General features: G+C 40.8%; 1 protein-coding gene across 1 annotated transcript in view; it reads right to left on the bottom strand.

The window, feature by feature from the left end:
• LOC112262722 (polypeptide N-acetylgalactosaminyltransferase 9-like) overlaps positions 1–27839 on the bottom strand; it is a 125098-nt gene that overhangs the window by 30243 nt on the left and 67016 nt on the right. Inside the window, exon 6 of the mRNA XM_024438451.1 lies at positions 24729–24846. Within this exon, the coding sequence (XP_024294219.1) occupies positions 24729–24846 (118 nt within the window). The remainder of the gene's footprint in view (positions 1–24728; positions 24847–27839) is intronic.

The following is a 27839-nucleotide window of genomic DNA, read 5'->3' as shown; positions in this document are numbered from 1 at the left end:
ACACTCCATTTGACTCTCCTGCGCCTGACTTCCCTGCCACCGATACACAGGACTCTGACAAACGCATCAACACCCTTGGAGTCATGGTAGGAAAATTGGTTTGAGGCTATTTGGGATGAGACCAGAGAATTAGTTTAAATATTTATTCAAAATGATTCATAGGTACAGATTTCAAGGGCTACAGGGCATAATCGTTATATTATTTTGGCCTGTTGTTTTTAGGTATTGGGACAATCAGTGACTTCTCCCATGAGTCTGGAATTATCCCACTGTTCAGTGACCGCTAGAACACCTTCTAGAATGGAAATGCGAGCTCGTCTGTGCATGCGTGAAGTGCCTTGCTGCTGACGCCATCTGGACCATATGATTTTCGTGGGCTTACACATTGAAAGTATTGCTTGATGTTATTCACAAAGATCTTTATCAACAGCTGGTATGCCGTCTATACTGGCCACCTGCTGTGATGTAAAATCACACATGTCAAACCTACAATAGAAACTGTTCAAATCAATCGCAAAGGTCATACACGATCATAAAATGTCTCTGGTTTGTAGACTGATGGTTTGTAGCCCTTGCCAGGCTTTCCTACTGTCTTTCTCCTTGAAAAGGTTTTGTAATTTGTCTTTGTATGATATCTTGCACTCCTTAATTTAGCTTTTAAGTTGCCACTGAATAGTTTTCCTTTCCTCTTTACTGCCACCTGATTTAAACACTATTTTGTTCTGGTTGAGAAGCTCTTTTAATTCCTGAGTTACACACGGTTTATTATTGGGGAAGATGTTAACTTTCTTTAGGAACTACATATCCTAATGTTAGAAAGCACAATATAAACTAGATATAGGCTACTGTGGGTGGGGTAGGCTAAATAATTTAAATGGAATAAGCTTAATTAAAAGAATAATGATAATGGAAACTAAATATTCAAGGCAAAGCATGCCCAAAGCTTGTGGCTGAGCAGTACCATAGCGAAATTGGAGCCGGAGAGAAGGCCAACATTATTTTTTAAACTGCTCAATTATGCTATGCGCCTCCCTCCACACTTGCACACTTACATTGTCTGGCATTCAAAAGCAGCCATGCTTTAGGCTAACAAAGAACTGTCAATCATATCAATGGATGGAATCAGTGACTGAATGGCTGCAGCAACCATTAAATGGTCTGACAAGCTGCTAAAGAGCAGCAGTAAAATAACAATAGCGGGGCTATATACAAGGGGTACCGGTACAGAGTCAATGTGCGGAGGCACTAGTTAATCAAGGTAATTGAGATAATATATACATGTGGGTAGAGTTATTAAATTGACTTATGTATAGATAATAACATAGTAGCAGCAGTGTAAAAGGGGAGGGGGTGGGAATTGCAGGTAGTCTGGCTAGCCATTTGATTAGATGTTCAGTAGTCTTATGGCTTGGGGCTAGAAGCGTTTTAGAAGCCTCTTGGACCTAGACTTGGCGCTCCGGTACCGCTTGGTGTGCGGTAGCAGAGAGAACAGTCTATGACTAGGGTGGCTGGAGTATTTGACAGGGTTTTGGGCCCTCTGACACCGCCTGGTATAGAGGTCCTGGATGGCAGGAAGCTTGGCCCCAGTGATGTAATGTTGCCGTATGCACTACCCTCTGTTGTGCCTTGTGGTCGGAGGCCAAGCAGTTGCCATATCAGGCAGTGATGCAACTAGTCAGGATAGTCTAGATGGTGCAGCTATAGAACCTTTTGAGGATCTGAGGACCCCATGCAAATCTTTTCAGCCTTCTGAAGGGGAATAGGCTTTGTTGTGCCCTCTTCACAACTGTCTTGGTGTGCTTGGACCATGTTAGTTTGTTGGTGATGTGGACACAAAGAAACTTGATCCTCTCAACCTGCTTCACTACAGCCCCATCTATGAGAATGGGGGTGTGGTCAGTCCTCCTTTCCTGTAGTCCATAATCATCTCCTTAGTCTTTATCACGTTGAGGGAGAGGTTGTTGTCCTGGCACCAGGTCTCTGATCTCCCTATGTGCTGCCTCGTTGTTGTTGGTGATCAGGCCTACCACTGTTGTGTCATCGGGAAACTTGATGGTGTTGGAGACGTGCCTGGCTGTGCAGTGATGAGTGAACAGGGAGTACAGGAGGGGACTGAGCACGTACCCCTGAGGGGCCCCCGTGTTAAGGATCAGCGTGGCGAATGTGTTTTTACATACCTTTACCATCTGGGGGTGGCCAGTCAGAAAGTCCAGGATCCAGTTACAGAGGGAGGTGTTTAGTCCCAGGGTCCTTAGCTTAGTGATGAGCTTTGAGAGCAATATGGTGTTGAACGCTATCAATGATATCATTCTCACAGGTGTTCCTTTTGTCCAGGTGTGAAAGGACAGTGTGGAGTGCAATAAATATTGCATCCTCTGTGGATCTGTTGGGGCGGTATGCAAATTGGAGTGGGTCTAGGGTTTCTAGGATAATGGTGTTGTGAGCCATGACCAGCCTTTCAAAGCACTTCATGGCTACAGATGTGAGTGCTACGGGTCGGTAGTCATTTAGGCAGGTTACTTTAGTGTTCCTGGGCACAGGGACTATGGTGGCCTGCTTGAAACATGTTGGTATTAGACTCAGACAGGGAGAGGTTGAAAATGTCAGTGAAGACACTTGCCAGTTGGTCAGCGCATGCTCGGAGTACACGTCCAGGTAATCCGTCTGACCCTGTGGCCTTGTGAATGTTAACCTGTTTAAAGGTCTTACATCAGCTGCGGAGAGCGTGATCACACAGTCTGGAACAGCTGATGCTCTCAAGCATGTTTCAGTGTTACTTGCCTCGAAGCAAGCATAGAAGTTATTTAGCTCGTCTGGTAGGCTCATGTCACTAGGCAGCTCTTAGCTGTGCTTCCCTTTTGTAGTTTGTAATAGTTTGCAAGCCCTGCCACATCTGGGGCGGCAGGTAGCGTATTGGTTAAAGCGTTGGACTAGTAACCGAAAGGTTGCAAGATCGAATCCCCGAGCTGATAAGGTTCAAATCTGTTGTCCCCCTGAACAAGAAAGTTAACCCACTGTTTCTAGGCCATCATTGAAATTAAGAATTTGTTCTTGACTGACTTTCCTAGTTAAACAAAGGTTAAATTTAAAGAACATCAGGAGCGTCGGAGCCGGTGTAATTGGAAAAATAACAATTATCTTGTTTGAACGACTTAGTATCTAGTTTGAAAGACTTAATATCTCGTTTTGATGACAAAATATTTGTATTTTTCAATTAAAACAAAACTAAATATCTGTGAAAGTTCCCAGAACATTTGTTTGGGCACGGAAAATGTTCTCATATGTATGAAACATTTGCCTGTCGTTAAAGGAACATTCCCATAACACATTTAATTTGTTCTTTAAAAGGTTCCCAGAATGTTACGTTAGGTTGTGGGAACAATCTGGTGAGAACAATGTGGGGACAATACAAAAGATATGTTCCTAAAACACAAACTGTCCATTTTGTATAACATGAACGTCTAGCAACCCAAAGGTTGCAAGTTTGAATCATCAGACAACTTTAGCATTTTAGCTAATTAACAATTTTTCAACTACTTACTACTTTTTAGCTAGTTTGCATGTTAGCAAACCCTTCCCCTAACCTTAACCCTTCCCCTAACCCTAACCATACCCTTTTAGCTATCCCTTCTAACCCCTAATCCCTAGCTTAATATCTTTAGGAACCTAGTTAGGATTTGTACCATATCATACAATTTGTAACATATTGTTAATTTGCCAAATGTGTAAGTTCTATGATTTATAACAAGTTGTAATTTGTAACATATCATACGAAATGATTGATGGACATCAACAAATTAATACATATCATACGAAACATAACATATTCTAAATGGAGTGTCTCAGATTTACGTACAGAATAATACGAAATGCTCTGAGACCAAGTTACCCCCACACCGCTAGCGTGAGCGAGTGTCTGCGTAGCCAATCGCTAAAATAGAACTTGGTTCTATCTGAGATGGTCCAAATGATGCAAATCCTGTATATCAGGAACATACAAACCAATGTGTTTGCTTCAAAGATGAACGAGGATACTCATACTAACCTTACTATTTGTGATGTAATTTGAGTATGTAGTATGCTTATTCGTTATAGTATGGATATAGTTAGTATGCCAAAGTTCCCGGATGTCGTACTACATTCGTTAAAATACGAAGTGTCCAAGCAGTGGACACTGTTTCTGTGCTTTTGGGGCCCATAATGCAAATCTGTCCATCTGTAAATCGCACACCCAACTACCTTATCCCCATATTGTTCTATTTTTTTTTTGTTGCTCTTTTGCACACCAGTATCTCTACTTGCACATCATCATCTGCACATCTATCACTTCAGTGTTAATGCCAAATTGTAATTATTTTGCATCTGTGGCCTATTTATTGCCTTACCTCTCTAATCTTACTACATTTGCACACACTGTACATAACTTTTTCTATTGTGTTATTGACTGTACGTTTGTTTATCCCATATGTAACTATGTGTTTTTGTCACATTGCTTTGCTTTATCCTGGCCAGGTCACAGTTGTAAATGAGAACTTGTTCTCCACTGGCCTACCTGGTTAAATAAAGGTGAAATAAAAAATAAAAAAATTCTTCAGAAAATGAGTGTGACTTCACAACATTTTCGAAGAAAATGGTGGAAAATATGCAGACAAAGTCTGAGAGCGGATTCAAATTCATTGTTTTAACTAATTATGACAAATGTTTAGAAAATATTGAGCAATGTAATAAAGTAATGCCTTTTCAAATAATAAGTAATCAATGGACATTGTTAATGAAGTCGTAAGCTGTTTAGCTAGTAATTTGTTAGCTATGCTAACAAGATAGGAAGAAGTTGCATATCAACAGCATCACCTTCCGGTAGATAGGTGAAGCGCTAGTACACTCAACTGAAAGGATGCCATTCGTTTACACTACTAAAATGAACTAATAGCATGTAGCATATACTCATTAAGTATTTAGTATGGGTATTCAAACAGCTTAGGTTTCCCTTTTTATCTGTGGATTAATCGTCGGAGTAACGAAACACAATTTTTTTTTAATGATCTACAAAGAACCAGCTAGAAAGGGGACCATATGCATGATCAGGTAAAATAACAACCCAATGTCTCCCAGGACAAACTGCTAGCAACACCTATCTAGCTTAATGTACATTAATATTTCATGTGTTTCGACCTGTCCCAAAATGTATATAGTTGGTTTTAGTATTTTAACCTGCGTGTCATGATCCCGTCTAGTGGGAATCGACAAAATCAACACGCATATTCGCATGCTCACATGTAGCCATGGTGTCAGTCTGAGATCTTCAGAAGTTTGGCTGAGGTCCTGCAGACTTAATTTTCTGCCTCATCTTACTTGACAGGCAGCTGACTGATTTGACAGACAGTGTGGGAAATTGTATTAGTAACTAATACTGGACAATGTCAGTCCTTTCCAGTTACTGTAGAAGCTGCCTGGGGGGGGTCACAGAGAATTAAGCTCTAATATTTACTAGTCATGTTGTTAGCATGGATGGCTGAGACAAAGGCAATGTACCGATGTATGACCCAAGGAGACCCCCGGTTACTATAAACTTTTATAGCCAAAAGAAAACATACATTTTCCAGAACTACTTCACTGATAGTCAACTGTAAATGTACTGTAAAATGCCCCTCTTGTAAAATGCACACCTTTTGAAATTGGTAACAATTTCTAAATTATAAAATTATAAATTTTTAAATAACTTTTTTGCCCGCTTTGAGGACAATACAGTGCCACTGACACGGCCTGCAACGGAAACATGCGGTCTCTCCTTCACTGCAGCCGAAGTGAGTAAGACATTTAAACGTGTTAACCCTCGCAAGGCTGCAGGCCCAGACGGCATCCCCAGCCGCGCCCTCAGAGCATGCGCAGACCAGCTGGCCGGTGTGTTTACGGACATATTCAATCAATCCCTATACCAGTCTGCTGTTCCCACATGCTTCAAGAGGGCCACCATTGTTCCTGTTCCCAAGAAAGCTAAGGTAACTGAGCTAAACGACTACCGCCCCGTAGCACTCACATCCGTCATCATGAAGTGCTTTGAGAGACTAGTCAAGGACCACATCACCTCCACCCTACCTGACACCCTTGACCCACTCCAATTTGCTTACCGCCCAAATAGGTCCACAGACGATGCAATCTCAACCACACTGCACACTGCCCTAACCCATCTGGACAAGAGGAATACCTATGTGAGAATGCTGTTCATCGACTACAGCTCGGCATTCAACACCATAGTACCCTCCAAGCTCGTCATCAAGTCTCGACCCCGCCCTGTGCAACTGGGTACTGGACTTCCTGACGGGCCGCCCCCAGGTGGTGAGGGTAGGCAACAACATCTCCTCCCCGCTGATCCTCAACACTGGGGCCCCACAAGGGTGCGTTCTGAGCCCTCTCCTGTACTCCCTGTTCACCCACGACTGCGTGGCCATGCACGCCTCCAACTCAATCATCAAGTTTGCGGACGACACAACAGTGGTAGGCTTGATTACCAACAACGACGAGACGGCCTACAGGGAGGAGGTGAGGGCCCTCGGAGTGTGGTGTCAGGAAAATAACCTCACACTCAACGTCAACAAAACTAAGGAGATGATTGTGGACTTCAGGAAACAGCAGAGGGAACACCCCCCCATCCACATCGATGGAACAGTAGTGGAGAGGGTAGCAAGTTTTAAGTTCCTCGGCATACACATCACAGACAAACTGAATTGGTCCACTCACACAGACAGCATCGTGAGGAAGGCGCAGCAGCGCCTCTTCAACCTCAGGAGGCTGAAGAAATTCGGCTTGTCACCAAAAGCACTCACAAACTTCTACAGATGCACAATCGAGAGCATCCTGGCGGGCTGTATCACCGCCTGGTATGGCAACTGCACCGCCCTCAACCGTAAGGCTCTCCAGAGGGTAGTGAGGTCTGCACAACGCATCACCGGGGGCAAACTACCTGCCCTCCAGGACACCTACACCACCCGATGCTACAGGAAGGCCATAAAGATCATCAAGGACATCAACCACCCGAGCCACTGCCTGTTCACCCCGCTGTCATCCAGAAGGCGAGGTCAGTACAGGTGCATCAAAGCTGGGACCGAGAGACTGAAAAACAGCTTCTATCTCAAGGCCATCAGACTGTTAAACAGCCACCACTAACATTGAGTGGCTACTGCCAACACACTGTCAATGACACTGACTCTACTCCAGCCACTTTAATCATGGGAATTGATGGGAAATGATGTAAATATATCACTAGCCACTTTAAACAATGCTACCTTATATAATGTTACTTACCCTACATTATTCATCTCATATGCATACGTTGATACTGTACTCTATATCATTGACTGCATCCTTATGTAATACATGTATCACTAGCCACTTTAACTATGCCACTTGGTTTACATACTTATCTCATATGTATATACTGTACTCGATATCATCTACTGTATCTTGCCTATGCTGCTCTGTACCATCACTCATTCATATATCCTTATGTACATATTCTTTATCCCCTTACACTGTGTTATAAGACAGTTTTTTTGGAATTGTTAGTTAGATTACTTGTTCGTTATTACTGCATTGTCGGAACTAGAAGCACAAGCATTTCGCTACACTCGCATTAACATCTGCTAACCATGTGTATGTGACAAATAAAATTTGATTTGATTTGATAAATACTTTATAAATGTGGGTATATACCACTAAGTGTCAATGTTCCACAAAGGGAGGTTTGCAATCAACCATATGGTTATGAAAATCTATACCTTAGACTTAGATAATGGACTTCTCCCATTGACAATCACAAAATTGACATTTCTGAGTTCTAGCACTTGAAACATTCAAAAGTCTATACAGATCTCCCCTATATAGCAGAGTACATTTCTCTGATTAGCACATACAAAGGTCTGGTAACAGTCAAGTTTCTAACACAGCGGCTCCTAATCCCTTTTTGTCTTGTAATATACAGTACCAACTACAACAGTACCTAGACAAATGTGAATAATCTTTTGAAACCAATGAAACCAACTAAAATGAAACTAATTATTATAGCCTTAAACTGGGTTAACTTCATGACACAGAATGGGACTAGCCACGAGCCACCAGTGATTCCTGACTCATCCTTGGGAGGGAGACTGCCCTAAAGGTCCTTATTTCCATTTCTGCCACGGAGCTGCAATTCTGTGAAATGTTGCGTTAAATTAGAGTGAAGCAACAAATGGATGAGGGAGGATTAAAGGGGATTGGGATATCTTATTGCTTTTTAACAAAGCCCAGTGAATCCCTCAACAGCTTTACTGTCAGAGCCTTACAGAGATTTACACTACAACGCAGAGCGGAAATATTCACAACTATAAGAAGAAAGACTTGCATTTGTGGGCTTGTTTTACCACTTGACTTAATAAGCTGTGTGTATGCTCAGTTGTGTTTTAGGAATTTTTGTCGGTCTCTGGTCTTAATTGAAATTATGCTCACTGGCTTCTAGACCCAGGAGAGATCTCCTCCTTTTAACATAAAATATGAAAGTTTTGCCCATTTCAAAGACATAGCAGGAAATCCTGACCACAAAGTGATATATTCTCCCATGAAGCTGTTTTGCTTTGTAAAGAAAAATAAATATCCCTCACATCCGTTTCTTGTATGCTTTTCTGACAGACAGTGTGACTTTGAAGACTAATTCAATTTGAGAACCCCACTGTGCAGTGTGGACACCTAGCATTCAAAGCACGGTTGTAATCACTCCTCCATGCAAATCACATATACTGTACATGTATTGATTCAGTATGTGGACATGAAGAACAAAACATTTTAAAAGGAACTTAAAATCTTTCCCTCAAATGTTCAGTACGGATAGTAGAATAATTAAACATGTCCTCTATAACAGATGGGCCATTATAAAAAATAATTGCTACACCTTGGTTTGAGCATAATTCATTTGGCCTACACCCCCCCCACTGGTGTTTTTGTCACTATTTACAGTACCAGTCAAAAGTTGTCAAACCTACTCATTCAAGGGTTTTTCTTTATTTTTACTATTTTCTACACTGTAGAATAATGTTGAAATCAAATCCGATTTGATTTGTCACATACAAATGGTTAGCTGATGTTAATGCGAGTATAGCGAAATTCTTGTGCTTCTAGTTCCGACCATGCAGTAATATCTAACAAGTAATCTGTCACGCCCTGACCTTAGTTATCTTTGTTTTCTTTATTATTTTGGTTAGGTCAGGGTGTGACAAGGGGTGGTTTGTTGCATTTTAGTCCTGTCTAGGGTTGTTGTATGTTTATGGGGTTGTTGACTAGTCTAGGTCTTTTGTATGTCTATGGTTGCCTAGATTGGTTCTCAATTAGAGGCAGCTGTTTTTCGTTGTCTCTGATTGGGAGCTATATTTAGTCAGCCATATTCCTTGGGTAATTTGTGGGTGATTGTCTATGTATTAGTTGCCTGTGTCTGCACTTATTCTATATAGCTTCACGTTCGTTTTTTTTTATTTTTTATAGTTCGTTCAGTGTTCTTCCTTCATTAAACAAGATGTATTCAAATCACGCTGCGCCTTGGTCTCATCCATACAACGAACGTGACATAATCAAACAATTTCACAACTACCTTATACACACAAGTGTAAAGGATTGAATAAGAATATGTACATAAAAATATATGGATGAGCGATGGCCGAACGGCATAGGCAAGATGCAGTAGATGGTATTGAGTACAGTATATACATTTGAGAAGAGTAGTGTAGGGTATGTAAACATTATATAAAGTGGCATTGTTTAAAGTGACTAGTGATACTTTAATAATTGGATGTAATAAATGTAAGTGGCTAGAGATTGAGTCAGTATGCTGGCAGCAGCCACTCAATGTTAGTGATGGCTATTTTAACAGTCTGATGGCCTTGAGATAAAAGCTGTTTTTCAGTCTCTCTGTCCCAGCTTTGATGCACCTGTACTGACCTCGCCTTCTGGATGACAATGAGGTGAACAGGCAGTGGCTCGGGTGGTTGTCCTTGATGATCTTTTTGGCCTTCCTGTGACATCGGGTGGTGTAGGTGTCCTGGAGAGCAGGTAGTTTGTCCCCGGTAATGCGTTGTGCAGACAGGATGCACTCGATTGTGCATCTGTAAAAGTTTGTTTTTGGTGACAAGCTGAATTTATTCAGCCTACTGAGGTTGAAGAGGCGCTGTTGTGCCTACTTCACCACGCTGTCTGTGTGGGTGGACCATTTCAGTTTGTCCGTGATGTGTACACTGAGGAACTTAACTTTCCACCTTCTCCACTACTGTCCCGTCGATGTGGATAGGGGGGTGCACCCTCTGCTGTTTCCTGAAGTCCACGATCATCTCCTTTGTTTTGTTGAGTGTGAGTTTGTTTTCCTGACACCACACTCCGAGGGCCCTCACCTCCTCCCTGTAGGCCGTCTCGTCGTTGATGGTAATAAAGCCTACCACTGTAATGTTGTCTGCAATCTTGATGATTGAGTTGGAGGCGTGCATGGCCATGCAGTCATGGGTGAACAGGAAGACATCACAATTATGAAACAACACACACGAAACATGTAATAAACAAAAACAGTGTTAAAAGTAGCCACCCTTTGCCTTGACAGCTTTGCACACTCTTGGTATTCTCTCGACCAGCTTCACCTGGAATGCTTTTCCAATAGTCTTGAAGGAGTTCCCACATATGCTGAGCACTTGTCGGCTGCTTTTCCTTCACTCCACAGTCCGACTCATCCCAAACAATGTCGATTGTGTTGAGGTTGGGTGATTGTGGAGGCCATTTCATGCAGCACTCCATCGCTCTCCTTCTTGGTCAAATAGCCCTTACACAGCCTGGAGGTGTGTTGGGTCATTGTCCTGTTGAAAGACAAATAATAGTCCCACTAAATGCAAATCATATGGGATGGTGTATCACTGCAGAATGCTGTGGTAGCCATGCTGGTTAAGTGTGCCTTGAATTCCAAATAAAATCAGTGTCACCAGCAAAGCACCATCACACCTCCTCCTTCATGCTTCACGATGGCAACTACACATTCAGTGATCATCCGTTCACCTACACTGCGTCTCACAAAGACAGTTGAAATCTCAAATTTGGACTCATCAGACCAAAGGACAGATTTCCACCGGTCTAATGTCCATTGCTCATGTTTCTTGGCCCAAGCAAGTCTCTTCTTATTTTTGGTGTCCTTTAGTCAGTTTCTTTGCAGCAATTCGGCCATGAAGGCCTGATTCACGCAGTCTCCTCTGAACAGTTGATGTTGAGATGTGTCTGTTACTTGAACTCTGAAGCATTTATTTGGGCTCCAATCTGAGGTGCAGTTAACTCTACTGAAATCCTCTGCAGCAAAGGTAACTCTGGGTCTTCCTTTCCTGAGGCGGTCTTCATGAGAGCCAGTTTCATCATAGCACTTGATGTTTTTTGCAACTGCACTTGAAGAATCTACTTGACATTTTCCAGATTGACTGACCTTCATGTCTTAAAGCAATGATGGACTGTCATTTCCCTTTGCTTATTTGAGCTGTTCTTTGAGCTGTTCCATAATATGGACTTGTTCTTTTATCAAATAGGGCTATCTTCTGTATACCACCCATACTTTGTCGCAACACAACTGTTTGGCTCAAATGCATTAAGAAGGAAAGAAATTCCACAAATGAACTTTTAACAAGGCACACCTGTTAATTGAAATGCATTCCATGTGACTACCTCATGAAGTTGGTTGAGAGAATACCAAGAGTGCAAAGCTGTCAGAAAGGCAAAGGGTGGCTACTTTGAATCTCAAATATCAAATATATTTGGATTTGTTTAACACTTTTTTGGTTACTACATGATTCATATGTGTTATTTCATAGTGTTGACGCCTTCACTATTATTCTACAATGTAGAAAATAGTAAACATTTAGAAAAACCATGGAATGAGTAGGTGTGTCCAAACTTTTGACTGGTACTGTATGTTATACTCATGCAACACCATGGTTAACAGAATCAGTCAGACCATCATCTAAGCCATGGGTGTCAAACTCTGGCCCGTGGGCCAAATTTGGCCCGCGGGGTAATTATATTTGGCCCGCGAGACAATACCAAATTACTACTACAGCTGGCCCGCCGGTATTATACAGCGCATTCACCACTAATACTACGAATCCCATAATGCTCTGCTGTTTTCGCGCGCCAATCAGGACAGGACCCAGATGGGATCGCAAAATCAGCCCGGCCCTTTAATGAGGGAGAGTTCATGAAAAAGTGCATGATGAAGGTTTGTGACCTCGTATGCCCAGAGAAAAAACAAGCATTTTCAAACGTGAGCCTGAGCAGGAACACAGTAGCTGATCGCACATGTGATCTTGCCACCAATCTGTATGACCAGCTGATGGAAAAGGGAAAAGATTTTGTTGCGTTCTCCCTCGCTGTGGATGAGAGCTGCGACGCATCTGATACTGCTCAGCTGTCAGTCTTCATCCGTGGAGTGGACTCAAATCTGTGTGTTACGGAGGAGCTATTAGGATTCAAATCAATGCATGGCACAACCACAGGAAAGGAAATCTTTGAGGAGGTTTCCAAATGTGTAACTGAAATAAAGCTGCCGTGGGATAAACTCGTTGGATTAACGACAGATGGTGCGCCAGCGATGTGCGGTAAAAAGAGTGGACTGGTGGGCATGGTTCAGGAGAAGATGCGGGAAGAGAACTGTGCAGGTGAGCTAACTGTTTACCACTGCATCATACATCAGGAAGCACTGTGTGCCAAAGCCCTAAAGATGGAACATGTTATGACCACAGTAACACAGGTAGTTAACTTTATAAGAGCCAAAGGTCTAAATCACCGCCAGTTTAAATCTTTTCTGGAGGAGTGTGGTTCGGAATACGCAGACGTGCCGTATCACACAGAGGTGAGATGGCTAAGCAGAGGAAAAGTACTGAACAGATGTTTCGAGCTGCGTGAGGAAATATGTCAATTCCTGGAAACCAAAGGGAAGGATACAGCAGAGCTCCGGGAGCAAAAGTTCCTGTGTGAGCTGGCCTTTCTCTGTGACATCTCGAGCCATCTCGATGCGCTGAACCTGCAGCTTCAGGGGCGGGGGCGCATCATCACAGACATGTACGCTGCAGTGAGGGCCTTCAAAACTAAACTGTGCCTGTGGGAGAATCAGATGCTGCAAGGAAACCCTTGCCATTTTCCCTGCTGCCAATCCATAAAAGCGCAGATATCTACCGCCGTGTTCCCATGCGCACAGTTTGCTGAAAAACTCAGTGTTCTCGCCGCTGAGTTTAGCCAGCGATTTGCCGACTTCGATGCCCAGAAATGCAAGTTTGAACTGCTTAGTAATCCCTTCGCAGTTGATGTGGAAAATGCACCAACCAACATCCAAATGGAGCTGATTGAACTCCAGTGCAACGACACGCTGAAGTCAAAGTATGATGCTGTGGGCGCCGCACAGTTTCCACGGTTCATCCCTGACACAATGCCTCAGCTCCGCACCCAAGCTGCTCAGATGCTCTCCATGTTCGGCAGCACTTATCTATGCGAGCAACTTTTTTCCTCGATGAAGATGACCAAAACAACTCACAGGAGACATCTGACTGATGAACATCTTCGCTCGATACTGAGGATTTCTTCAGCTCAGAGCTTGAGCCCAGACATTGATGAACTAGCATCCAAGAAGAGATGCCAGGTATCTGGCTTGGGCACATCAGATTAGACCAGTGTGCAATAATTAACGTTTTCTTTATGCACTTTTTCTTGCTACAAGGCATGGGCTTGAATGGTTGATTGATTTATTATCATTTTATTTGTAAAATTATTAGCCAGTGGAAAAAGTTTATTTTGGTATTTAAATCAGAAGGCTGCAAATAGAAAAGAGGCATACAATTTTTATTTAAATTATTTATTTAATAAATGAATGCCATTGTGTTTTTTCATTTGAAATTCGATTTTGCATGTCTCCACTATTAAATTATATATTGTATGGTAATAAGCGATGCTTGTTCCATATTCAATGTTAAAGCAAAACTTGTTTGGGTCCATATTAAAAGGTTAATTTGTTCAATGTTGGCCCGTGACTTTGTTCAGGTTTTACATTTTGGCCCACTGGGTATTTGAGTTTGACACCCCTGATCTAAGCTCTTGAGAATGATTAGAATACCCGGCAGCATCATCGTAATGTGTTGCAATGCAAAGGTAGTGTGTGTCTACCCTGCCCCTCCCAACGGTAAACCTGGACCTATGCGATGAGTCTCACTCACTCACACTTCAAACCAGGACATCTCAGGGATGTGATGCTGCTCTTTCAACTCTACTGTCAAAACATGCAAAGCAATTGAATCCCCTGCTTCTCCTTGGTAGTCCCTCTTGATTGTACTGCAGTGAGTTTATTTGTGAAATGTCTAGCATACTTGTGGATTCCTCTGTTTTTTGTGTTACATTATTTTGACACCTAATCTACTGTATCTTCTCAAACACATCCAACATCTATCAAACACCACCCAATTAAAGTTAAGTTAGTAAAGGTAAGTAAGTATGGTAACTTCAGACAGAGTTGGGTGGTTAACTTTTTCGGGGCATGTCTGAGTGCTACATTATGTTTTTGATACCCACATAACCATGGCAATCTTCAAAAGGCTGTCGGATTCAAGAATTTGAAAGTCTTGAAAATAAGCTGCATGGGCTGTTAGGGGATAAGTTTGCTTTTCAAAACCTGTTTCACCATAAATTACTGTCAGATTACTGTTACAGCACTATACCCTATAAAACAATATAAACTCAGTCCAATTATCTGTGCCCACAGACACTAAAATGCAAATTCTAAACGTGTTTTAATGCTATCTGGTTTTAAATTAAACAGTGCATTAAAACAACTTTGCATCATAATTACTGCTTATGTAAATACATGTAATGTCATAGCTAATCACTTTGACAGAGTACACAAAAGCTGCCCATATCTATACCGTATTTACTCCAATATTAACTTTAAGAACTGGGACAGCCACATTTTGTAAACTCACACCATTGAATGAATGGAGCATTAAGAGTCCCGATATGGTATTATACGAATAAGAAAGCTATATATCCTCCCTCCTGTGACAAGTGGTGAGGTAGTGAGGCACAACTTACTGTAATGAAGCATAGAGTAAATACCTCTGTCCATTAAGCCCTAGCAGATTGATTCATGCCCTCTAAATAATGCATGTATTGAAAAGGACAAATGCTTGATCAATATGGTATGGTCTCCCCCATTGTTACCTTTGCACTGTGCCTATTGATGAAAAACGGATCTTTCCTCCCATGTCCTCTCGGTTAAAGGACTGTATTATGTGAGAATTAATCATTCATGTAATGGAGAGATGAGCCAGTGGAGGAGAGGAAGGGATACAGTATATCTGTACATCTGTAGTCGATATTTGATATACGACACAGATCAGGTCTCCTGTTGCAGTGATCTCTCACACTAATGTAAATATTTCTCATCTATCACTTTCTTCTCCCAAGGCTCATCATGTCTACCTTCAAACCATGACGTAGTATAGCCAAATGATCAAATTCCCTCAGCAATTGGCTCAAATCAGTCCTATTTTTTTAAAGTGGTCTGTTTGTTTTAGTGGGCCCACATATGGTCAGCCACTTCGTCATTTGCTGCCTGATGGACGTGGGCCTCCAGGTGATTTAGCTTTAGCAGCGGTTGGAACTGGAATGGCTGGTTACCACAGATGGCTGAGGCTTAATATGGGCTCATAATGACAGGGCTGAACTTTTCAAGGTGACTCTCTCTCTCTCTCTCTCTTTGTTGTGGATGTGAGGATACAGAGGAAAGCAAAGCAAACACCACTACAGAGAGATCTCCTGTACTCTTCGATATTATGATTGTGTACCCTATTGTGATTTTGTAAACATCATAGAGCTATAACACTATTTAATTCTGTGGTCAACATGAACTGTGGTAAGTGTAGTGTGAGGACATCTTGAAATGTGTAGCTAACAACTATGTACCACCATTGCAAAAAGACTTGCGTTTTTGATAAAAGGAACTATCCTCTAACAATCCATTTGGAAGTGTCGGTCTCCCGAGCATAAAAGGAACATTTGCTGTAAAAGGAACAAACAGTGGACAAACTAGCCACAGCATCTGAAAACAACAATTCAAATCGGTGAGTGTTTTACCTGAAAGCTTTGGCATTACCCAAGTTCAATAGTGTACCAATCTTTGTCTGGTTTTCTTTAACTATAGAAATGTTTGAAGTTTCAAGACACAAACTCCCTCCAATTATGTTCAACTGTAAAAAAAGAAACAAAAAAATAACAAGTCTAGTTAAAGACCTTTCCTCCCTTTTCTACAAGTACCTGAAAATATCCTGCCAAACAACAAACCCTGAAAGTGAAGAGGCAGGAGGGTATCCTATCTTTTGGGTAGGAGAGGACCCAGCTGAGTTGAGCGATGTCCGTCTCCTCTCCAAATTTGTATGGATGTTTCTGGAGTTTTAATTAAGCAAATTCCCTCTCAAACTGAAGTGAGATTATGACCATATGCCAGGGATGAACCAGAGCCAGTGTGGATACGGTAGAGGGGCTTTCAGGAAATTATTGTTTAAGTTTTTTGTTAAATACATGTGAAATGGCTTGGGTTGGTTGAATTAATTGGATTGTCCCAAGAGAAGTGCCCTGGTGGGATCACTCACAGAAGGTTTAGTTAAATTGGGGCTGAGTAAAACCTGAATTCTTGAAGAAAACCCTGCAGAGCGCATAGTGCCTATATACCAATAAGACCATTTAGGTGGGATCTAACCTATAAAGAATATGTCTGTTTATCATTTATTTCTAATGTAACAGACTAACACATGTCTTCCAGACAGACATATGATTTGTATCTACAAATTCATAAGTAGGTATTTATACTCCCTGTAACTCTTGATAAACCCTTTACAAACACGTGCAGTGTCACTCTTGACCCCTAGATATATTTTCTGTATATGTACAGTACCAGTCAGTTTGGACACACCTACTCATTCAAGGGTTTTTCTTTATTTTCACTATTTTCCACATTGTAGAAGTTTCTTCAACTGCAGTTGTGATGGTGTGGGGGTGCTTTGCTGGTAACACTGTCAGTGTTTTATTTAGAATTCAAGACACACTTAACCAGCATGGTTACCACAACATTCTGCAGCAATACGCCATCCCATCTGGTTTGCGCTTAGTGGGACAATCATTTGTTTTTCAACAGGACAATGATCCAACACACCTCCAGGCTATGTAAGAGCTATTTGACCAAGAAGGAGAGTTATGGAGTGCTGCATCAGATGACCCGGTCTCCACAATCACCCGACCTCAACCCAATTGAGATGGTTTGGGATGAATCGGACCGCAGAGTGAAGGAAAAGCAGCCAACAAGTTTTCAGCATGTGGGAACTCCTTCAAGAATGTTGGAAAAGCTTTCCAGATGAAGCTGGTTGAGAGAATGCCAAGAATGTGCAAAGCTGTCATCAAGGCAAAGGGTGGCTACTTTTGAATAATATAAAATCTAAAACATATTTTTATTTAACACTTTTTTGGTTACTACATGAATCCTTTGTGTTATTTCATAGTGTTGATGTCTTCACTATTATTCTACAATGTAGAAAATGGTAAAAAAAATAAAGAAAAACCCTTGAATGAGTAGGGCGTGTCCAAACTTATGACTGGTACTGTATGTATACTGTAGCTACATATACCTGAGGGGACATGAAGAGCGATGTTGTGGTCTCATGAGATGCTTTATCAGCAAACAGTAAGTGAGAGATGGAAAAACCATGACGCAATAAATGTGTATTGACACCTCTGGCAGAATTCATAATTTCTATTCCTTCTTGACATTGTTTTCTCTTTGCAAACTCAGCCTCAAGGTAAGCAATATTTTAATGTCTGACACCTGGGTATGGGTTTCAAATTACACTCATTTGTAAGTCAATGTAAACTGCATCAAAAATAAACTACTTTAATACTAATATTTTATTGGAAGTGCTGCAATGGCATCGATAATCAACATCATTAATATCTTGGCTAAATTACCTACATTTTACACATACTGAGATAGATTGGCAAACTGTGTTATCAAGGTACTTTAGGTAATTTAGCCATGATATTAATGTTGTTGATTATCGATGCCATTGCAGCTCTTCCAATAAAATGTTAGTATTAAAGTAGCTTATTTTTGATGCAGTTCACTCTGACTTACAAATGAGTGTCATTTTAAACCCATACCCAGTTTACTGAAACATTTACTTTAACGTCAATAGTCAATGTATCTTATTGTTTTTACACATTGACTACCTCTCTTGTATCGGTCTTTTCCTCCTCTTCTCTCTAGTGTAAATACATCTCTATACCGTACATGGAAAAAATCCAACAAGATCTTATACTTCTGATCTTGATTCCCTCCAATGCCCTTGTTTTATTCATCTACTGCTATCTCAAGGTCTCCACAATCTCACAAAACACCACTGTGGCCTATGAACCCAGCACCAGCTCATCTCAACATCTCTCTATCCTAACTTAACCTTTCTCTTCTGTTAAAGAGGCCAGCGTCTAGGTGCCAGCCCAGAAAACCCTTTTATACGGAGCGTAGAATGCACAGTAAATTACAATACTACACAACCTTTGGCTGTGAACTTGGCCTTACATCCACACCCGTGGTGAAATGGTCCTGGGCAGCAGGCAGCTACTGAGAGCTTCCCTGGCTAATTGTTAAACATGTTCCTGTCAATCACGCCTATTCCAAATGGCAACTCTCCCTCCCTTTCTCTCTCTCTCTCATTGTCTCTATATCCATTCATTCATCCATCCATCCATCTCTCTCACTCACCAGTTTCAATGAGTAGGCCTTGGAGACATAATTGCTCCCGATCTCCATTCCATTAAAGGAATATACAATATGTATGGCGGTGAAGCAAAGCTGAATGTTATTCAGCCATTCATATACAGTACCAGTCAAAAGTTTGGACACCTTCTCATTCAAGAGTTTTTCTATATTTGTACTATGTTCTACATTGTAGAATAATAGGGAAGACATCAAAACTATGAAATAAAACATATAGAATCACGTAGTAACCAAAAAAAGTGTTAAACAAATCAAAATATAATATACATTTGAGAAGGAATAGAAATTATGAATTCTGCCAGAGGTGTCAATACACATTTATTGCATCATGGTTTTTCCATCTCTCACTGTTTGCTGATAAAGCATCTCATGAGACCACAACATCGCTCTTCATGTCCCCTCAGGTATATGTAGCTACAGTATACATACAGTACCAGTCATAAGTTTGGACACGCCCTACTCATTCAAGGGTTTTTCTTTATTTTTTACCATTTTCTACATTGTAGAATAATAGTGAAGACATCAACACTATGAAATAACACAAAGGATTCATGTAGTAACCAAAAAGTGTTAAACAAAAAAATATGTTTTAGATTTTATATTATTCAAAAGTAGCCACCCTTTGCCTTGATGACCGCTTTGCACACTCTTGGCATTCTCTCAACCAGCTTCATGAGGAATGCTTTTCCAACAGTCTTGAAGGAGTTTCCACATATGCTGAGCACTTGTTGGCTGCTTTTCCTACACTCTATGGTCAAACTCATCCCAAACCATCTCAATTGGGCTGAAGTTGGGTGATTGTGGAGGCCAGATCATCTGGTGCAGCACTCCATCACTCTCCTTCTTGGTCAAATAGCCCTTACACAGCCTGGAGATATTTTTTGGGTCATTTTTCATTTGAAAAACAAATGATAGTCCCACTAAGTGCAAATCATATGGGATGGTGTATCGCTGCAGAATGCTGTGGTAGCCATGCTGGTTAAGTGTGCCTTGAATTCCAAATAAATCAGTGTCACCAGCAAAGCACCCCCACACCATCACACCTCCTCCTCCATGCTTCATGGTGGGAACCACACATGCAGAGAACATCCGTTCACCTACTCTGCGTCTCACAAAGACATGGCGGTTGGAACCAAAAATCTCAAATTTGGACTCATCAGACCAATGGACAGATTTCCACTGGTCTAATGTCCATTACTCGTGTTTCTTGGCCCAAGCAAGTCTCTTATTATTGGTTTCTTTAAGGAGTGGTTTCTTTGCAGAAATTCAACCATGAAGGCCTGATTCATGCAATCTCCTCTGAACAGTTGATGTGTCTATTACTTGAACTCTGTGAAGCATTTATTTGGGCTGCAATCTGAGGTGCAGTTAAGTCTACTGAACTTATCTTCTGCAGCAAAGGTAACTCTGGGTCTTCCTTTCCTGTTGCGGTCCTCACGAGAGCCAGTTTCATCAAAGCGCTTGATGGTTCTTGCGACTGCAAAGTTCTTTATATGTTCCATATTGACTGATTATTTGAGCTGTTCTTGCCATAATATGAACTTGGTCTTTTACCAAATAGGGCTATCTTCTGTACACCACCCATACCTTGTCGCAACACAACAAATTAGCTCAAACGCATTAATCAGGAAAGAAATTCCACAAATGAACTTTTAACAAGGCACCCTGTTAATTGAAATGCATTCCATGTGACTACCTCATGAAACTGGTTGAGAGAATACCAAGTGCGTGCAACGCTGTCATCAAGGCAAAGCGTGGCTACTTTGAAAAATCTCAAATATAAATATGTATTTGTTTAACACTTTTTTGGATACTACATGATTCCATGTGTCATTTCATAGTTTTGATCTCTTCAATATTATTATACAATGTAGAAAATAGTAAAAATAAAGAAATTGTACATATAACAGTACTGATATGGCAGGCGAAAACCTGAGAAATTCATCCAGGAAGTGCTGTTTTTCTGAAACTACTCTTTTCCATTGCAAGCCTATCCTCCATTTAAAGGGATATCAACCAGATTCCTTTCCCTATGGCTTCCACAAGGTGTGAACAGTCTTTAGAAATAGTTTCAGGCTTTTAGTCTGAAAAATGAGCGAGAATGATCACATTGCGTCAGTGGATAGCCAGATGTCCTCAGATTTGTACGCGCGCAGGCGGGAGCGAGACCTTTCCTTTCTATCTTCTATTGAAAAGGCTACCGTCCAGTTGAAATATTATCGATTATTTATTGTAAAAACAATCTGAGGATTAATTATATAAAACGTTTGACATGTTTCTACGAACTTTACTGATACTATTTGGAGTTTTCGTCTGCCCGTCGTGACCGCACGAGCCTGTGGTTTACTGAACAAAACGCACCAACCAAATGGAGGTTTTTGGATATAAAGAGAATCTTTATCGAACAAAACAAACATTTATTGTGTAACTGGGAGTCTCGTGAGTGCAAACATATGAAGATCATCAAAGGTAAGTGATTAATTTGATTGGTCACGAAAGTCAGAAAAGCAATCTACTTTGCTGCTAGCTGTTTCTAATGTTTTGTCTGCTGAGAGCTGTCCTCACATAATCACATGGTTTGCTTTCACCGTAAAGCCTTTTTGAAATCTGACATGCCAACTGGATTAACAACAAGTTAAGCTGTGTTTTGGTGTATTGCACTTGTGATTTCATGAAAATTAAATAGTTTTAGTCATTTAATTTGAATTTGGTGCTCTGCAAATCACCGGATGTAGACGAAAATGATCCCGCTAAAGGTTATTAAAACTCATTTTTCAACAACTCCACAAATTTCTTGTTAACATACTAAAGTTTTGGCAAGTCGGTTAGGAAAGATACTTTGTGCATGACACAAGTAATTTTTCCAACAATTGTTTACAGACAGATTATTTCACTTACAATTCACTGTATCACAATTCCAGTAGGTCAGATGTTGACATACACTAAATTGACTGTGCCTTTAAACAGCTTGGAAATTTACAGAAAATTATGTCATGGCTTTAGAAGCTTCTGATAAGCTAATTGACATCAGTTGAGTCAATTGGAGGTGTACCTGTGGATATATTTCAAGGCCTACCTTCAAACTCAGTGCCTCTTTGCTTGACATCGTGGGAAAAATCAAAAGAAATCAGCCAAGACCTCAGGAAAAGAATTGTAGACCTCCACAAGTCTGTTTCATCCTTGGGAGCAATTTCCAAACGCCTGAAGGTACCACGTTCCTCTGTACAAACAATAGTACGCAAGTATAAACACCATGGGACCACGTAGCCATCATACAGTTCAGGATGGAGACCCTCTGTCTCCTAGAGATGAACATACTTTGGTGCGAAAAGTGCAAATCCTTCCCAGAACCACAGCAAAGGACCTTGTGAAGATGCTGGAGGAAACCGGTACAAAAGTATCTATATCCACAGTAAATCAAGTCCTATATTGACATAATCTGAAAGGCCGCTCAGCAAGGAAGAAGCTACTGCTCCAAAACCGCCATAAAAAAGCCAGACTACGGTTTGCAACTGCATATGGGGACAAAGATCGTACTTTTTGGAGAAATGTCCTTTGGTCTGATGAAACAAAAATAGAACTGTTTGGTCATAATGACCATTGTTATGTTTGGAGGAAAAAGGGGGAGGCTTGCAAGCTGAAGAACACCATCCCAACCATGAAGCACGGGGGTAGCAGGCTTATGTTGTGGGGATGTTTTGCTGCAGGAGGGACTGGTGCACTTCACAAAACAAATGGCATCACGAGGAAGGACAGTTATGTGGATATATTGAAGCAACATTTCTAGACATCAGGCAGGAAGTTAAAGCTTGGTCGCAAATGGGTCTTCCAAATGGACAATGACCCCAAGCATACTTCCAAAGTTGTGGCAAAATGTCTTAAAGACAAAGTCCAGGTATTTTAATGACCACCACAAAGCCCTGACCTCAATCTTATAGAACATTTGTGGGCAGAACTGAAAAGCATGTGCGAGCAAGGAGGCCTACAAACCTGACTCAGTTACACCAGCTCTGTCAGGTGTAATGGGCTAAAATTCACACAACTTATTGTGGAAAGGCTGTGGAAGGCTCCCCAAAACGTTTGTCCCAAGTTAAACAATTTCAAGGCAATGCTACCAAATACTAATTGAGTGTATGTAAACTTCTGACCCACTGGGAATGTGAAATGTGAAAGAAATAAGAGCTGAAATAAATCATTATCTCTACTATTATTCTGACATTTCACATTCTTAAAATAAAGTGGTGATCCTAACTGACCTAAAACAGGGTCTTTTTACTTGGATTAAATGTCAGGAATTGTGAAAAGCTGAGTTTTAAATGTATTTGGCTAAGGTATATGTAAACTTCTGACTTCAACTGTATATTATCTCAATAGCATGTTTGTTTAATGATAATGTATTTTATTTTCTTCACACAATACCAGAACTAAAGGAAAGGTTTGAAATAAAAATACTGTTTGTGTAAGTTTTATGGTGAAAGACAAAGAGAGACTGTTATGCCGATGTTTGTGACATTGGTGTTAAGTTATTATTACATGACTCAAGGAGAGTGCAATTACTTTATGTTAGCACAGTGCAAATGTCAGACCTGACACAAGTCATCCAACTGAGCAGAATAAGAAAGTGGAGTACATCAGTATAGAACACACACTCTAGTGGGTTTGTTATAACACTCTACTTAGTGGCCTTGTCTGAATGAATCTCCTACCCTATGAACCCACCCAGTGGCATGGATTGCTGCGTAAAGACAGGTCCGGTGAATAACACAACACAGTTAACCTTGAAGACTGAAATTCGGGATGGCACACCGAATACTGAAATGACCATTAGGAACAATGAGGAAGGTGACTGTTCACTGGAATTTAACCTAAAACAAACAGTTACTGCATAATGAGACATGGAGAACATATTATTGTCTGAATGCGTCTTACTATTTGGGGGGGAAACCTTGCTATTGATGAGGATATGTTATGCTAGTCCACTTGGAATGATGAGGACTCTGAGACGGTCATTAGCTACTATAACACTGCCTTCAGGTTCATCTGAGGGGTTGAGTTATCAATAAACCAACCAGGATCTATCCTCTCGCCTCTGGAGTCAGTTTTCAAAGGCTACAGATACCCTTCTGAAGCACCATTCAAGCATTCTGAAGATTTTGAAATGGAAGTGATGACATTAAACGAAGAAGGATCTTTCAAGCATTTCTCATTTCAATAAGCAGAGAGTGAGTTTAGATTCAGAGTGCTTCCACTTGGCTGAGGAGAAACATTTTCTGAATTTAAACGCTACCAATTCTTCAACCAAGCCGCCGCTCACATGAAGCATTAAATTCAACTAAAATCAGCTGCAAAGATTTGTACATTTTCAGTATAGGGCTTTAAGGCCTTTGGGTTGACTGAATATTTATTTGCATTAAGGGTTTTCCCTCCCATCTGAGAAACTTTCTAACTTTGCAGAGTTTAAACATCTCTCTGTTGATGCCTCTGGGTATTGAATTTTAAGCTGTAACCCTTAAGCCTCAAAAAAATAAGGAAACTTAATCATGAGCCATTCCAAAGACGGGAAAATATATTTCATAAATATTTTCACCAGTGACTTAAGTGATCCGGCGCTACTGTACCTAATATTGGATTTGTAATGACTGCTATTGTGTTCCAGCACACTAGCCTTTCCTTTCCACCCAGAAATCAGAACCCAAACCCACTAGCTTTAGCAGAATAGACTCATAAACAACCCCAACTTTTCTAATGGCATTTCTAACTACTTTTTTTGTGTGGTTATGATGTAATACCTTCATGTTGTAACTTCCCAAAAATAAATGTCTCCATTTGAGAATAGGAAAGGAATTTGATAAGCAGAATGAATTAGTGTTGTTGTACTCACCCGCATGCCAAGCTCAATGTTCTCGCCTCCATAGACTTCCATGCCAGGATCAAGGAGGCCGATCTCACTAAAGTATTCTCTGTCCACCACAAAGGAGCAGCCGATCATAGCTGGTGTCCTAGATGAAAAGAGAGAGGGAAAGAGAGGGGGAGAGGCTTTCAAAAACTGTGTTCATTCCCCTGTCATTGTCTTGATCAGCTTCAGTGACAAACCTTTATACACCCACTGTGCATTCTGTTGATTAGAGCCTTTACTAAAACAACAGGATTCATAATAATGTTTATAATCACTGCACACAAGACAGTATGCACCCCGGGCTACATTGCAGGCCGATACACGATTGACTTGAATTTATTTAGTTTCCAAATCTATGCAGAATTAACCTTGGAAAGCCCTTTGAATAACAATGCATTTTATATGTGTTGCTATAAAAATAAATAACAGAGGACACCATTGTTTTCTCTTAATTTTATATTTGCATGTGAGGTACAAGTGTACTCAGACATGAATGTGTTTTGATAAATCTACATTCTGTAAAAATAGCACAGGCTCAGGGTTTGGCATGTCTTTAGATATGCATTTCTCCATGGGTGTCACTGTTAAAACATCAAAAGGACCAACTTCCAGAGACATCCTCATAATACAATGTAACTAAGTATACAATAAAGCTTTTCAAGAAAGATTGCTTTAGGGACATTTGAGGGGTATGAGGGGGAAGCTATGATGGGACAATGTCCTCTAGTAAATATAGATGACACTGTCAGAAATGTCAGGAAGTTTCCCCTTGGAACACACACATGCCATGAGGTAGATGTCTGTGATGGCCTGAGGATAGAATGGGTCACTCTTTTCCACTCCACCCTGCTCTCCCTCTCAAGGTCTCTAAAGTAGTTTTATTTCCGGGACTACTGTCACCATAGGCATGCTTTTACTGGCTTTATCCATGGAGAGCACTTTAAAGTGCTCTGTGACAAAGATGTCATACGTTATATAGAAATATAGCTGTCCATGCTGTGTGATGGCACGCATCGTTAAAAGGCTTATCAATCTGATCAGCGTTTAGCCGTTATTTACTACAACATTGTGTCTGCAGTTAGTACACCATACATGAACATGCACAGTGGAGCGTGCAGTCCACTACGACTGGGCCTACAGTAAAGTAGTGGAAGAGGAGAGGAATTATTGGAGAGGAAGGATGAAGAGGAGACTATGATTTCATTGATAATATTCAAAATGTTGTTTTAGGCCTATCAAGGATGCTGTGCATGTATATATTTGTATGCATATAGTTGTGTTTAGATGATAACTGCAGTAGTTTCTTTTTCACAAAATAATCTGCTTGGAGTGTGCTTTTTGGAATTATTGTGGTGGAAGAAAGAAAGACACACACACTCAAAACAACCTAAGCATGTCTAATTCTCTCATCAAAAATGCTTTGTCTCCACTTTCTACTGCACAGTCCGTTCTCTATAGATATCTGGCAAAAAAGCTCACTTTTCCAATGTACACACTGCTTACACACTCATCCTCTGTAGGGTTTTCACCTTCAATTCTTATGACATTTTCAGACACTCTTAGTAACCTGACAAAGTTTATAAAAGAGACGTGTTTGCTTTTATATTGAATGTTTTATTTTTATTTTACCAGGCAAGTCAATTAAGAACAAATTCTTATTTTCAATGACGGCCTAGGAACAGTGGGTTAACTGCCTGTTCAGGGGCAGAACAACAGATTTGTACCTTGTCAGCTCAGGGGTTTGAACTTGCAACCTTCCGGTCACTAGTCCAATGCTCTAACCACTAGGCTACCCTGTGCCCAAATGCATGAGTGCGAAGGCAATCGGTCTCAGCTCTGAATAGCCATAGGTCTATTGTTGGTGGGCAGAGAGCTTGAGGAAACAAGTAAAGAAATTATTTCCATTATGGATCCACATGGCTGACACACTACCTGCCCCTTTAGGCACACTGTCCATTCATAGCAAAGTATCAATAACAGGACCACAAATAGCAAACAACACTTGCAATTTTTGCTGGCACATTTGCAAGGCACATTTTGGAAAGACAATTTATGTCTAACTGGCAATGCATAGTTCGGTTGTAGGCAATTCAAATAGTGATAAGCAAAATAGAATAGCTGTATTGTCAGATCAGCCTGGTTGAAATCTTCCTTAAGAGGGTAAGGCTGATTCTTATCTTGTCTCTGCTGTCGCTCTTGGTTGGCTTCTGACATTGTGTGAAATTACAATCATATGGCAATATGCTTTAATGCCTCCACAAGAAGACAAATGGCCCATAAGTTCAGCAGTCACCTCCAGTGTTCAGACACAGAATTTGGGGTTATATGAATAATGAATTTAATCTCTGTATGACCCGATTTACCAAGTGTGTGTTTCGACCTTGCCCAGCCAAACACGTCTGGAGAAATATGACTGTTTCTGTGTGATGGAGAATATATGATATAACACTTAAATCGTGAACATATTAATTAAGCAATAATACATGAGGACATGTGTTATGGCATTTTTATCACAACAGGCTACCAGCTTTAAAAAGCTAGATTCTTTCTCAAACGATACATTTTTCAACAAAACGTGATTCTACATTCACTAACACTTGTTGTCCAGTGCAATCGTAGGTATTCTCTGGTCATTAGTTCTATTCATATTGAATGCCATGTAAAGCAACACTAACCAAGGCTGGTTGATAGTTCCAGAACATTGCAGGTTGCTATGGTAAACAAAAAAATGGTTGCTATGAACTTCCCCCCTGTTAGCTAGCCAACAACACAGCTAACACAATCACTTCAGACTAAAGCTGGAAAGACAGAAAACTAGCTGCACAATGTTTCACTTTTGAACAATGTTGCAAATGTCAGAGATAATGTCTAGATGCGTTTTACAGTGGAGATCAAGTTCATAAATTGCATGGCTGGGCAGTGCATTTGTAAAAGTAGTAGTGCGTTGCTAGATAACGACCTAAAGGATGGCAAGTTTTATGAATGAGCAGCCATGTGTAAATGGTCTATTATAAAAATGCTTGTTTGGATCCTGGATTAATTGGACGATCAGCGTTCCAAGGCGTGCTGTATAGGTCATCACCACAGACACTCCTA

This window comes from Oncorhynchus tshawytscha, linkage group LG12 (genome assembly GCF_018296145.1).
Source record: "Oncorhynchus tshawytscha isolate Ot180627B linkage group LG12, Otsh_v2.0, whole genome shotgun sequence".
Lineage (NCBI taxonomy): Eukaryota > Metazoa > Chordata > Actinopteri > Salmoniformes > Salmonidae > Oncorhynchus > Oncorhynchus tshawytscha.
This window is presented reverse-complemented; position numbering and strand designations above follow the sequence as displayed.